Source organism: Pieris brassicae, chromosome 7 (genome assembly GCF_905147105.1).
Source record: "Pieris brassicae chromosome 7, ilPieBrab1.1, whole genome shotgun sequence".
In the NCBI taxonomy this organism is placed as follows: Eukaryota; Metazoa; Arthropoda; class Insecta; order Lepidoptera; family Pieridae; genus Pieris; species Pieris brassicae.
In genome coordinates this window covers 12,746,011-12,761,154 of record NC_059671.1, presented here as the reverse complement: position 1 = coordinate 12,761,154, position 15,144 = coordinate 12,746,011, and the positions used below count along the sequence as shown (strand labels likewise).

Below are 15,144 nucleotides of genomic sequence, written 5' to 3'. Positions count from 1 at the left end.
AATATAAAATAAACAATGCACGGCGGGCAGGCAGTTGTCGGCTTTTAAGTATTGGTGCGCTCTTTTCTTGAAATCTGTCTTAATTTTGTTGCTTTAATAATGCTAGACCTATAGAGATATCAATCATAACCCGTTTGATTCCCGGTGATATATTTAAGGTATTACAGAATGACGTATATGTAATTCGTTATCAAAAGCAGTTCCATATGTTATGATAGGAAAAATTAAACATATCGACATTGCCGCGACGGACTTACATTAATAGCATTAGTGTGGTTTCGCGGTAGTGATGGGTGCATATCGATAAATTAAAATATTGAAAATTATTTTTGTAAGTAGCGTTCGTCCTGGGCGATTTGTTTACCTATTCGAAAGAACTTCACGACTCTGTGTACTGACAAGTAATTTATAAAATGTACAAAATCTAAGCTGTATATTAATTAACTTTTTTGTCATGATTGGAAATTAAACGGGTTTATTATTATTATAAACTTAGATGTGTAATGTAATGTGTAAACAAATAATATATGTGTAACTTACTACCGTTAATTTATATAACCCCGTCAATAAAATTTACTGCACATACGAAATCTAATAGTTTGAATAATTATAGTTGTTGGTTAAAATCAACTTTAAGACGTTGTAATTTTTTTACACAGAACTGGACAGACGTTAGCCAACAGTGCCAGCTTAAGTGAGTGAGCATGTTAAGTGAGATGTAGCCTGATCTTAACAGTAACACCGGTTTGAATAAGATAAACTTATAACTAAAATTTAGTTTAGTAACCTTAAATTTAAACTTTTATAACCTCCTTTAATTAAACTTAAAAGTCAGGCTGAAGAAAGTTGTTGAGACATATTCTGTATATAATATATAATATATAATTTTTTTACACAGAACTGGACAGACGTTAGCCAACAGTGCCAGCTTAAGTGAGTGAGCATGTTAAGTGAGATGTAGCCTGATCTTAACAGTAACACCGGTTTGAATAAGATAAACTTATAACTAAAATTTAGTTTAGTAACCTTAAATTTAAACTTTTATAACCTCCTTTAATTAAACTTAAAAGTCAGGCTGAAGAAAGTTGTTGAGACATATTCTGATTATCGATACAGTTTACCAGTTCGCCGCATCGCTACTGTCAGGGCTGGGCCACTTTGTAAATTCGATTACGGTATTCACTTACCATATTGTTAGCTAGTGTCCCACAGGACACAACAGTGTCTCTGTCTGTTCTGTGTAGTGGTACATAGTGCACATCATGAAATAGGATATTAAAAATCAAGTAAGTTTAATTAAAAAAAACAACTAATTAATTCTATATTTTAATTTTCATTCGAACATCAATCGCTTCATTTTAATTATTTGTAGTTCACCGTACAGGTTCTGTAAAAATTTAATGGTTAACAAATGATTTATTGAAGTAGCTAGCTAAAAGTAGCGTTGATAAAGAGAAGAAAATTAGTTAAGAACCGCTACAACCAAGTCTTGGCCTAGTGAGACCTTAGACAGCCTTAGACAGACCAGACCTAAAAGGTTATATTGCTAATCATTTATTTCTTTTAAGAACCGCTACGGTATCCATTTATCAGTCGATTAAACAGTGATTTCACTTAAAAGCCACACATAAACTGTGGTAGGTCTTTAAGTCCTTTGTTTAATCTAAAATGTTAACACTCGTTTAGCGTTCATAGGCTGGCGTGAGTTAATTGTAGGGTAATTCAAAGCTTTGCGGATTTATATAATGAAGGTTAAACTGGAGGTTTTTTATTTTTTATTTATAGTGTGATTTCTCATTTCATTGATTAAATTATCAATCACATTGCCTATCGGATATCCCCACGCGATTCTACGAAATAAGATTTGGATACAATTGTTTAGTAAATTATTTAATAATTGATAATAAGAATCACGCAAAAGGATAGATTTGACATGAAGCAAAGAGGACATTCTTTTAAAAACTTGTTAACTCATGAATATAATAAAAAATAGTCCTCACGTGAACCAAACAACCAACAAACTGCAGTGCGGTTTTTGGAGTCAAATTCATATTATACACACATAAATGATATTGCTTAATAACAGCAAAAATATTAAAAAATAATGCTAGTAATAGATACACTGGCCCCAAATTTTATAATTTTTTGTAATTTCCTATATTTAATTAATTTTTTATTATTATTATTACTTTGTTGGCTAAGGAAATTGTAAATATTGTATACAGTACCATACAGTTGTCTTTAAAGTCCACCTTTTATCTGTGTATCTTGCTATATGCCCCTATATGCCCATTGCCACTTCTGTTTTGTTTTTCGCTCCTTTCCATTGCTTTCTGGCTAGTTCGGTTTTTATTTTTGTGTTGTAAGTCCACGTTTGGCAGCCGTATGTGAGAGTAGGTAAAATACAAGTGTCCAAGACAATTTTCTTGAGGGGAAATGTCCCTTTTAAGATTTCCTTCATGGACCTGCTCATGTTAATTCACCGCTTTATCTCAAGTTCTTCATTTTGCGGTTGCAACAAACACTTCAATGTAGTGTTTGTTGCAACCGCGCAATTTGTTATTATTTTAGTTGTACTCTTGTTCATTTTAAGGCCTAATTTTTCGCTTTCTTCGTTTGAGATAAATATCATATTTTCTAGTTCCTTACTTGTTTCAGCGAATAAGACATTGAATATGAACAACATACAAAAACAGTTACAATATTCATGTATCAGTGATGTTGTGTTGTGATTTTTAAGAAAAATATATCATTTTTTTCAATTTTATGAGTCGTAATAGGCCACAGACAGGTCCTTCAAGATTTTATAACAGATAATTCATACAAGAAACTTAAAACAATAAAACGCCAATCACTCCCTTTATGATAGTTTTATTTCCTATGCTTTGATAAACTTTGCCCAAGTGCTATTTGAATGCATATGCGATACGTTTTACGACTGAAACGTGTCACAGCTTAACGATTCTTGGTTATTTTTATCACATTAACACAGTATAGAACACTGTACATAGGAAATATTTTTGATGATTTTATTTTATGGATTCTTAATTGGTTCGATAACCGTCACTTACACTGTCCAACAATCGAGGGTGACTAGTGACCAGAGAGCAATGGACCTCTCCATCCATATTGCAGCATTCTAAGAATCAAAAAGAAGGCTATATTGCAAGATGTACAGATAAAAGATGGACCGCACGAAGCCAGCTGGAGGGTGGTCCCCTAGGAGAAACGTGGGAACATAGTTAACGTTTCTGGGGAGAAATGGTGAGAGGAAGCAGTGAACATATCCAAATGGAAATTTTAGATTCAGCCTTTGCCCAATAGGAGTCCATACTGCAGAGCACGATGTAATGGAAATAACAATAACGTAGACCAAGTAATATATACGTCGCAGCCAACTAGCTTCATTAGCCGTTCAATTAACAACCTAGCCGTTTAACTAAACGGACCGTTTAACTAGCGGCCTGAAAGATGGTCAGCTAGTTGATCGAACAGTTAGGCAAATCACTTGGATCGATGAAGTTTCATTACTTACCCGTTAATTGTTAATTTAAATTTAGTTCCACTTTCTGCCACTCTCAAACCAAACTCTTCTGTCAATATGGCGTCGGCTTTTCTAAAGTTTCATGAAAAACAAGAAGTACAATTGAAGAGTGTAGTACATTAATAATGTGAATTTGACTCAAGCAATTTAATTTTAAAAGAAGTATTTTTTTAATGGCATCTTTTTTATTTTTGACAAATAATGAGTGTATCGGACGAATGGTCTAAGCATTAGCCAGCCCGTTTATTATATGTTATAACAAACGCTAGGGATATCTTTCAGGCCGTTAGTTAAACGGCGCTGTTTAGTTAAAAGGCTAGCCTGTTAATTGAACGGCTAATTAAGAATCATCCATCTGATTTGTAATTTTCAATAGTATGGAATTAAGTATCATATACACAAAAATCTCACAGTAGTAGTGTCATCCAATTTGGTAACATGAGAATGAAAACAATATATAATGGCGATTACGAGTGTAAGTGATTTATGCAATAACGGTAAATTATTGGTAAATTTCTGGTTGTTCAACTGACAATATATATACTTAGATAATGTATTATAAAAGCGAAATCTTCAGAATTATTTCTTGTATCTATATATTTATTGAATAAAGATGTGTTGTTGAAACACATACATACGGTTAAGGAACACCTCTTCAGACCTTGCATTCATTAGTACAGACTTTTCTCATAGACCATCAAAATTTTAATGCCACTTTACGATCGGAGATCTCTAGCCTGTATTACGTTCTTATAAAAAAATTTAAATTGTTAAATACAAAACAGAACCCGTTTGTATGTAATAGGAGGCAAAAGGACAGGAGACTCATCTCATGTTAAGTGATACTGCCACCCATGGACGCCACATCGCCTCACTCAGAAGGCTCGCAAGTGCGTTGCCGACCTTTCAAGAATTGGTTACAGTACAATAACATTGTCATCCCTTATTCATTGCCAAGGTTCAAAATTAGCAGAATTTTCCAAATTTCGTCTGCAAATACATACCTAGGAGCTCATATACCTTGTAACATATACTGCTATATGATGAGGTGAACTTCAATAAATAGATGAAAATATCCATGACTTATCAGTCTTAAAAGGATCCAGCCAGTACCACTACAGCCTGAAGACAGTGTTCGGAATTACATTCATCTTTATAAAGTAAAACATCTTGTGTCACGTGTATGCACTATGCACTATTGGCTGGTGACTCGTTATCCAATTTACATATAATCTCTGCTTAAGGTCGACTTACTACACACCCTGACACACTAACCTTACTCTCATTGTAATTATAGAATTCTAAAGTATCACGTGGCAGCCGGATGCTTTGAGTTTCCTATTCGTACGTTCTATTCTTAAAGGACCCTAAGTCGAATTAGTTCGGAAATACTTCAGTGAGCAGCTGGTTCCGAATAGTGGTGGTGCGCGGCAAAAACTGCCTTAAAAACGCTTACTTGGAATGACGGACGTCGAGGTGATACAGGTCGAATTTCATATTCTGTCTCGACGTCCGATGATGATACGCAGCTGCAGTCACCCAGCTGAAGTGGGATCTAACTACACACATATTAGGCATATACCTTCACTCATGTCTAAACATCGTAGTGAGCGATGAAACGTCTGGACTGGACGATTTGTTACCACCGGTATTTTTCTTCACTCGCCTCGCGTTGGCCTTGTCGGCCATAAGATGGCGTTGCGTATTAAACATATAACTACTATTTATTATAATATGTTTAATTATCTTAAAGATCGAATTGAACTGTTTTCTATATGTGTGTATTATGTGTGATTACCTTCCACTACTTTTGAACTTAGTTTAGGTTCCGTCAAGAAAGGATCGCCCTATATAAAATTCCGTAGTATAACAAAACAGATAGATGTTAGTTAGCTATTGTACCCCTTTTTAGATCTGTTCTTTGCTCAATCCAGTCACACAATGCAATTCTCACAAGGTGTAAAGAGAATAACACAGTGTGTGGCAATATACAATCATTACAGTCGTGTCATTTCTATAATGTGTAATTTTTCATTTACCAAAAATTTTATATCCGTTCTACGTATACAAAGCATAAAAATTTTGTTATCGTCTTGTGGTAAATAAAATACGCAATAAAATTGTGGTTGTGATCGTCTGTTTATATATAACCAAGGTTTATGTATTGCGGTGAATTGTATGTACTAAATAATTATGATTGAATACCTAAACATGCAAGTTTTTTTAATAAATTGTCTGCACAAAGATTCGTTCTGGGCTAACTTAGGAGTAATTAGTTGATTAAAACTAGCCTAATTTACTAAAAACTATATTAAACATAAGAATTGTACGATAAATATAAATCAATTTGAAAATTTTGGTCCCTGTGGCAATGTTTACCAATGATGCCGGCATCTCCTTGCTATATTGCGATATATTTTCGTTAAAATGCCAAGAACTCTTTATTTAACTTATCATTTATGGTAATGTTAGGGCAATTAATTTCAGTAATTTTGAAGTACACTAAAATTTAGAAGATACAATGCAATCTTTCTTATAGTCTATGTCCTCGTGGTAGGATTTCCGATAAATTTGACATGTATAAAATCCTATAAGGAAATTCATTTGTATCATTTGCTGAGTGGTAGTATCATGATTAGCTATCAACAGCACATGGCTATCTCCTTTGATCTGAACGATAAATTTGTTTACATGATTCGGTTCGTTTCACTGTAGAGGCTATAGTGAGAGCGACTTTAAAACTATAGTAATGTTGTTTCTCTTATAAGTGTAGAAAAACTTATTTAGCCACAATCTCTACTAAACTTTGTAAGATAAAATAATCTTTAATTTTTTCATCGTAAGGAAAAATCATAATAGAAATTACATAAACTTTTTGTCTTGAGCAATTATGGCCTCATCCTTGAAGTTCGTTCGATCTGTGCACCAATGGACTTTCATTCTATGTGCGCATTTAACATTCGCTCTAACGGTGGAGGAAGACATCGTGAGGATACCGGCTTAAAACTGCGACGGCGTGTGTCAAGCACAGGAGGCTGATCACTTGCCTATTAGTTTGATCATGCTACAGATATAGAAGTGTAAGGCCCAGAACTTAAAAGGTGGTAGCGCCACTGCTTGAATTTTAAAAGAATTATAATCAATATTTTAAATTATTTCTTTTAATTTAATTACTATGTAGATTATTGTAAATAGTCTTAAACAGAATGGGTGATAGAACATAAAGCTGTTAGGTCCTACGCCTGCTGTCATGATACTCCAGCCGTGTGGCAAATCCGAGACCATAAAAGTGTAAAGTGTGCGAGAGCCTTTAAATAGCTAATATATCTGGCCCACATGGCCTCACCTAGATACACCTAGGCTTTGCAATACTACCTTTATTTATAAGTCAATATATAGTTATTGATAAAAGCTTGCCAACCCTCGGCACACTGATACATTGGTAAAATAAACCCAAAATGCAATTTTTTATGTGACAAGCATTTAAAGGCAAACATGACATACATACACGTAGAGATCATACAAATTTTAAACATAAAACCTGACTTCACAAATGTTACACACATACACATCAACTATATTAGAACGAAAATTTCAAAACATTTGTGTGGGCCTGGGTATCAGTAGTCCCTCGGTAAAGTACTCTGCGCTGGTTTGGCTCGATCGATTAAAATAATCGATCAGTCTAACATTACGCATCGGCAACGATGGTGTGTCCCACTCCAAGCATTGGTCCTTAAAAAAAGACGGTAAACAAAATGCGGTGTGGTATGCGGTCTATAATCAATGCGCACGCGACAGCGGTTAAAATTTAACTATCATTCTTGCACCATTATTCCCGAACGCCTGTAATGTGTCATGTGTCAAAGTAAAGATCGACAAATGTCTTATTTGACTGACACCGATTTAGCGCAAACAATATTGACATATTTTAAAAAATATATTGAAATATTGGAAAAAAATAAACACAAGCAAATAGGATAGAAGAACTAAATAGAAATTTAACTTAGAAGTGTCAAATGCTGGTCATATTATTATGCAAATAAAAAAAAGTCTATAAAAAACAAACTTTATTTCTTAAGAAGAACACTTGTTTAACACTGAGAACCCACCCAAATTGAAAGCGTGTAAATCATTGCTATTCAAGATCTATTTACAAATAGATGCAAATAACATTTTTTACTACAAAATGATTACTTTTCAAAGCTTTCAGCAATTTAGTTCCCAGTTTAGCTATTAAGGTATTTGATGCTGCTGGCCACAGACGGCTATGATCAGTTTCAGTAACTCATAAATGCATTTTTATGACAACACTGATTTGACTAAACACGTCAACCCAGCTTCAGGCTCGTCTTGGAAACGACGAACTATGTGTATCGGCTGAAAAGGGCAAAACACTCTGCAGTCTGATAGTTTACGAATTACGGAGGGAAAATAAAATTTATTGGATTTGCGTTCTCCAATTGCCATCATTTCATAAAATCTGATAAAAGCCAAGTAGCTGATTGCCACTGTTACCGGGGTTAGTTAGCGGTTAAAACCCACAGTTGATAAAATTATAAGTATAGAAATATAAAATATTCTTTCTCCAGAAAATCGTGACCTCTATATTTCACTCATAACTATATTAGTCTGTCAATACGCTAAAAATTCTTTGAATCCTGACTCATGCGAAAATTATAAACAAGCTACTCGCATCGGCTTCGCACGAAGTACTTTCTTTGTATTAAATTGTTTTTTAATTACTATTTTAAATATTGTAAAGCAATGTCTACACGGTGGACGGATAAATTGTAATCTATTTGTGTTCCTCCACAATTTTTTAATATAATGAATAAACACTTACTTCTTTTATGTGTACGTCAAAAAATAAAATTCTCTAATAATATTTATAATATTCATAAATATGGGGACCGTCGTCTCGCGCTCCTATGCTCTTGTTGTCGTAAGCCACGTATTTTACAATTCTATGGCAGAAATCTTCCGGACGATACGGATACGGACCAAACGATCGTTCTAGGCATTTAACTAAATAAAATAGTACACTTGCTTTGTTTTATTCCATTAGGTTTATCTTAATGATTTTATACTTTACACTTCTCGCGCTCACCTAATCTATTTTTTTTGAAGTGATGCTTCTTCATCGGTGTTGGAAAAAAATACCGTCACATTTTTCCGGTTACGCGTCACATTTTTCGGTTAAGCGTCTTTTTCTTGTTCCTACCCCGGTTGATTCGAAGAGATTCGAAGCCATTAATAACAAAAATGTATAATAACGATAACAATGATAGTAATAATTCTATTACAATTAATGAAATTCTGTAATAATCTGTATTATTTGTATTCATGTCTATGATAATAAAAGCCTTTTGATAAACTTTATCTAATTGAACTTTGTTTAACCAATTTTTGTAAAGCTGCATATTAGATCATTTTTCGAAAAATAGGGTCATAAAGAAGATTCACTTCTTACGTGTGTACACTAGTAGACGCACACATTTATTTCTCAGTGGTTGCCTGGAAGAGATCGCTCAAAGCGATAAGGCGGCCAGTTGCTCTCATTTTTATTTAATTATTTTTATTGTACTGTATTTATGTAAACTTGCAACGAAGTGTTAATGAATTAAAATACACTTCCACTATTGTACTGCCCGTACAATAAAAGTGATTGATTTATACGATTTATAATTTAACAACCCATGTATAATAAAGATATGTTAGGTTATTTACAGAAGCGATAATTACAAATACAAATATAGAAGATTTATTTCACATGAAAACTTTTCTTAATACAGACAGCTATTTGCAAATTTGTTAAATCTATAGAGAAATGACAGGAATAGTACCCATCCGTCAGTTAGTGGAGCGCTTAAATTAGATGCGCGCGCGTCGGTTCTTTATTTGTTTATAGTTTACAGTGATTTTGTGTAATAAAGTATTTGGATGTTATAAAATGAAGCGAAGAAAACGCAGCCGCCGTATACGCATTAGATTTGATATGAATGAGGTAATAACAGTTCTGTTACATTTTATTAAATATATCTAAAAACTGCCTTAAGTCGAGTACATAATCAGGATTACATTAAGTCCATGTATTAAGTCCATTATATCAATACACGATCTCCGCCAGAGTGAAGGCCTCCAAATTCCACTTGGATGAGTCTTCACCACCATTTTCCAATATTTCCTGGCTATCCCTTAGTTCATCTTCCCACGTTTTTAGTGGGCGTTCTTTTTTTTCCCCACTGGACCATTGCAAGTAAGGGAATTATTGACCCATGTGTCATCACAAACACGGGCCCATTACCGCTGTAACTTTTTTTAATGTGTTACGACGTCTGTTATGTTAATTTTCAATCGACGTACACTCGTTGAACGTTCCATAGCCAAAAGCATACTCAAATTTTCTTTACGCCTTATTAAAAATATTGTCAAATGACAATGACAAAAATAGTTATATTGTATCGCAATATACATACAAAAGGATCTTTACTTTTCTGTACAGCTATTCCGTAGACATCTAAATAAGAGATAGTCGCAAAATTTGTTACTAACCACAGAAGTTGAAGATGGCTGACACCAATTCAAGTTTTTTTAAATACTTCTTGAACTCTGAGGATGTTTTTATTGAGAGGAAAATTTGAAAAGGATAAAGTTGTATTTAGTTTGAATTCCTTTTGATTATTACACAAATATACAGTATTTACAATTTTCTTGCAGTTATAATTAAAAATTAGAAAAAATTAAAAATTAGCAGGTACTTGGATTTTTATTCCGGAAAACAGGAACAGTTCGTATGGGATAGGGAGCGTTCAAGTATCACGTCACACAATTTTTGAGATTCTTGACCCCTCACCATAAAAGGGGCCGTAAAGTTTCTGTATCCAATAATAAAACGTTTCGTGATCAACCCCAGTCACTCTTTATAGCGAAAACTTACCATTATGTGGTGTAAAGTACTGGAACGTGAAAAATAATAATTAACAATAGCGCGTAATCCCCGCCCCGTATCGTAACGTTTTACAAGAAAACTTTTTAAAGCAAAATAAACACCCTTGTGCCAAATACAGATATTTTTGCGTCTTAAACGTGAAGATGACAGACCACAGTTGATTACAAATTGGGCACATTTATGAGGAAATTAATATTCATTCAAAGTTAGGCTTTGAAAGCTCGACCTCAGGGTGAGACTCGTGCCATGGGTTAACTCACTATACAAGCGTTAAGCCGAAAAATAAATCATATCAGATTACACTGACATCAAGATTCGTCTTATTATGAGAAACCCAAATAAACATCAGATTTCCTCTTTTATGCGACTCAATTTTTCAAGATATACTCAGTGAACTGTCAGGGCATTGTTAGCGAATCGCGTTCGTTTTCTTTACCAACAGCAGAAATACAGTTATTCAACACTCACAGTTTGAAATCCATTTTCATTTAGTTTTTAATTTATAAATGTATTTATTTTCTCTTAGTGTTTCTTATAAGTGCTTGTGATTTTGTTGTATTTAATATTTCTTTAAACAAAGCTTTCTATTCCATGCATATTTGTAACATTAAAAATTCAAACCAAAATATCATTTATTGAGCACATTCATTTATCTTACATTTACTGCCAGTTCTCAAAGGTTGTAGAACGTACAAGAACTGGCAATGAACACTCCGTTACACTTAAAACAAGGCCGGTTTTACAAAATGGCCGAAAACGCCATCTATAACGTTCTTCCCAAAGTAATAATTATAATAATGAAAAAGAAAGAAAACCGTTTCATCTCTATCAGCTAGACATAAGCATGTATGTACTACTGGGGTAACAATAACCGAATACGTAGTATAAATATTTATTTATTTACAAAACAATAATTATTAGACTATTTAATTAAACAATAATTATTAGGCTATTAATTAATAGACTAACATACATACTACCTTAAACTACTAGCAATTTAAAAAAACTGAGTCTTCCCAAACCTGTCACAAATATATCTAGTTCTTGTGCATTGAGGAAACGGTTTACCAGCGGATTTAGTGAATGCAGCCGGAGTACTGTTAGTAAGCTCCACTCAGACAGAATTCCTCCGGGATATGAAATACTTTTTAGGCACATACAGTCCAAGCAATTCCGGAAGCAGGCCCATGCTGTTCTACTGTAGATTGTAGTAGGACATAGGAGATGGATCAAGGCATAAAATAACTAATCAGTATATACACAGCTTCAACGCCGGATATTCACCACAACTTAACGAACACAGGAATGCTTCGTTCTTTTAGAATTATATGGCAAGTCAAATTGGTCAAATCGGTAATTATCGTATTAACGTATACTTGACGAAATATTAACGTGAGTTCCTTGCCTCAGGTTGTTAAAATACCCGTTATTATAAATTATACGCATGTAGATATTGTTGCGGACATAAATAAACATAGATGTGATATACATAAAACATTAAAAAAAATATTTGTCTGTGCATGTACTATAATATAATAAACGATATAGTGATAAATATATAATAGGAATATAATATAGAATAGTACAAATATGTGTTTAGTAACTTTATAACAAATTACATGACTTTATCATGTACATTAACACACTTTATACATAATTTTATACGTATTTTAGTCAGACATATAGTTTGATGATATATCGTAAGGAATATTATTGTATTTTTTAAAATATTTGTAACATAATTGTCATATATTTTAGAATAGATGCTTGTAAAGGTTATCTTTAATAAATTAATAAGCAATATATCAGGCAAAGCCACCGCAAAAGCCTTAACCGATGTCCTGTTGACACATCGTTCACTAACAAGCGACATGTATTTCTCAGTAATGATCTACACCTTTGTGGCGACAGTTTTACGTACAAAATATGCTTATGGTAAGTTTATAACCTTTATAAAATAGCCTGTATAAGTAAAAATTAATGAGGAACTGGGCCGGAAGTTACAAGAGGTATCCTATATTTTAAATTATATTGACAGACTTGACAGATTTTGGTGAATATTTTGTGTGCTTAATTCTAATTTAATAGATAGTGATTTAAATTGTTAAAACAATACACATTCTCTCTCTCTCTTCAAGCAAGGAAATATCTGGAAAGGATATTCCGTTTTCACTGGTTTTCTGCCCAGCGTCTCTCTTATAACAGTGTGTTTTGAGGACGATAAGTCTTTCACTTCGGTTCATCTGGTTAGTGAACAATCACATGATCTTCTGTCTTCTAAGTTACCAACCACAATCAGTAACTCCAAGTTCTCATCGCTTCTGCGCATTGTATGGCCGATATATTATGTAATTAATATAAGTTAATTAATAAATAATAGTAAAAATATATAAAAGTCTTGGTCCTAATCTCACTCTTACACTGTTAGAAAGTATTATTTTCTCTTTATTTTTAAGACTCGGAAGAAATCAAACTATAATAATGGCGTCATGCGTTTGAGAGAGAAATGTAATAAATTATTGTGATTAGATATTATTATACTCCAAACATGTGGATAATGAAGTGCAGAATAATTTATGCTGAATTATTAATAGGTTATGATATTATTAAGCATTTTCATTAAAATTTACATGAATATCAAAATTTGCGTGTAAACTTTAAATAATGAAAATATATTGATCACTACTTGACCATTACTGTTATTAAAAACAAAATGAAATTGCTGTTAATTTCTTTAAGAAAGGCTTTATACATAGTATTGCCTTTTGTTAAAATAGCTTTTACACATTAAGAAAACACTTTTTAAACGGGTTGAAGGTATGTATTAGTATTATAAACTTATAATTATTTACATAATTTTAATTATTCCGACGTTTCGCTTGCTTTACAGCGTGCGTGGTCACCGTGACCAACCGTCCATGTTTTCTTAAGGCTTTATACGTTTAGCGTGAGACTTATACATGTTTTTAATGAATTTTGTTTCAGCTTATTAGTCTGAAGTCGGTTTTTGGTTCTAATATATCCTTATGACGTTTTATTTTATTGGTTTAAATACGAGTATACAATTCGTAAGTGCACGTCTGGTATTCAACTTAAGACCAGAAAAAGTCACCTTTTAATTATCAATGCAACGTGTATTTTGTAAAAGTCTTTTGTTTTTTTTGTCGATTGCTTCACAACCTTTCTAAAACGTTTGTACACAAGCAAACGCATTTCTAATTTTACATTCATATTTCATATGTCTAGGACACGATGAACCGCGGCTCCAGGGAGGAGCTTCTCGGCAGCTCCCAGGAAGCCCTGCGGAACAGCCAGCATGACCTCAGGAACGTCTACGAGCGCCCACTAACGAGAGAAGAGAAGACATTTCTACTTAATGCCGATCGGGGAGACTATGCAACTGTAAAACGGTAAAAGCAAAGTACCCATTTTATCAATTACAAAGTTAGACTTTATTAATTAACACTTCTGCTTCAAAGTTTACTTAAGTTATTATGTAGACAAAAAACCGCTAACAAGCGATTACTCCAATAGGAATACAAACAACTATTTGGAATTGAACAATTAAATTAAAAAATATTTAAAGAACCACAAACAAAGGTTTTAAAACACAATACAGAAACATAAATTAATTATAGAATACATTAATTTAAAAAATCACATTTAATCAGAGGGATATGGTTGAGTGAATACGCAGATTTTTAAAAGAAATATTAAATACTTTTTAAAGTAGGAGTAGGTGGTAGCACACAAAATGCTAGACTATTACTGCTATAGATTATTTAACCGTAGACTAGGTGCTTAAAAAAACGCCATAGGATCGTAATAGGGACATGACCTTCTAAAAACTTTTGCAATCAATATTCTTTTTAACTTCGATTCAATCAGAAGCCGCCAAGAAACAAATGCCAGGTCGTTGTAAGGGAATCACTATAAGAGCATAATCTTGTTTGTCTGCACGTGTATTTGTATGTCACGGTTAAAAGTAATGCCATTTATCCGGATTGACTGTATTTAATTGCCTTGGATTAAATGATTTAGGTTACTGTGCTAAGACAGAACTCTAAAGCCGAGCTGATTTTTACACGACTCTATTCATGCATTGATTGTCTCTTGTCATACAGTAAAACTCGCTTAAGACAATTTCTCAGGGACCCTACCACAAACGCGTCTTAAGCGAGAAAGCAGGATTATGCGGGATATGGAAAATAATACGTACTACTTATTATTATGTTCTAATTTTGGTATATGTAGGTATTAAATTATACAATTATAAATAACAATAAATACGTAGTGTAATTTTATTTGACAGAAAGATTTTAATGCTTTAGCAATTAAAATAATTTCAACATAATTCAACTTTTGCACTGCGTATTTTGATCCAAAGAAGCTATATAGTGTCTTAAATAATTAACAGCTGATAATACCTGGGCGTTTGACAAAACCGGAGTTGACTCTTCGTCTTCATCATTATCACTTAGGGATTCGTTTTGTGATTGAATTTCGTACGGTGCTACATAGTCATAAATGGAAGAATATCCAGGAAAACCTTGCAGTATCTCGGGTACTTCACGAGCGGGCGGGGGGGCCTTTCTCCATTTTTTTATTGACTTCATTTAAGTTAATGATTTAATTGGTATTGCCTGAT

General features: G+C 33.3%; 1 protein-coding gene across 2 annotated transcripts in view; it reads left to right on the top strand.

Annotated features, from left to right (window-relative positions):
- Positions 1–1,198: 1,198 nt before the first annotated feature.
- The window catches only part of LOC123712292 (transient receptor potential protein), a 39,586-nt gene continuing 25,640 nt past the window's right edge, over positions 1,199–15,144 (top strand). For both annotated transcript variants that reach the window (XM_045665305.1, XM_045665304.1), the window contains exons 1-2: positions 1,199–1,286; positions 13,743–13,906. In XM_045665305.1, coding sequence (XP_045521261.1) covers positions 13,749–13,906 — 158 coding nt within the window. In that variant the 5' untranslated portion in view covers positions 1,199–1,286; positions 13,743–13,748. The remainder of the gene's footprint in view (positions 1,287–13,742; positions 13,907–15,144) is intronic.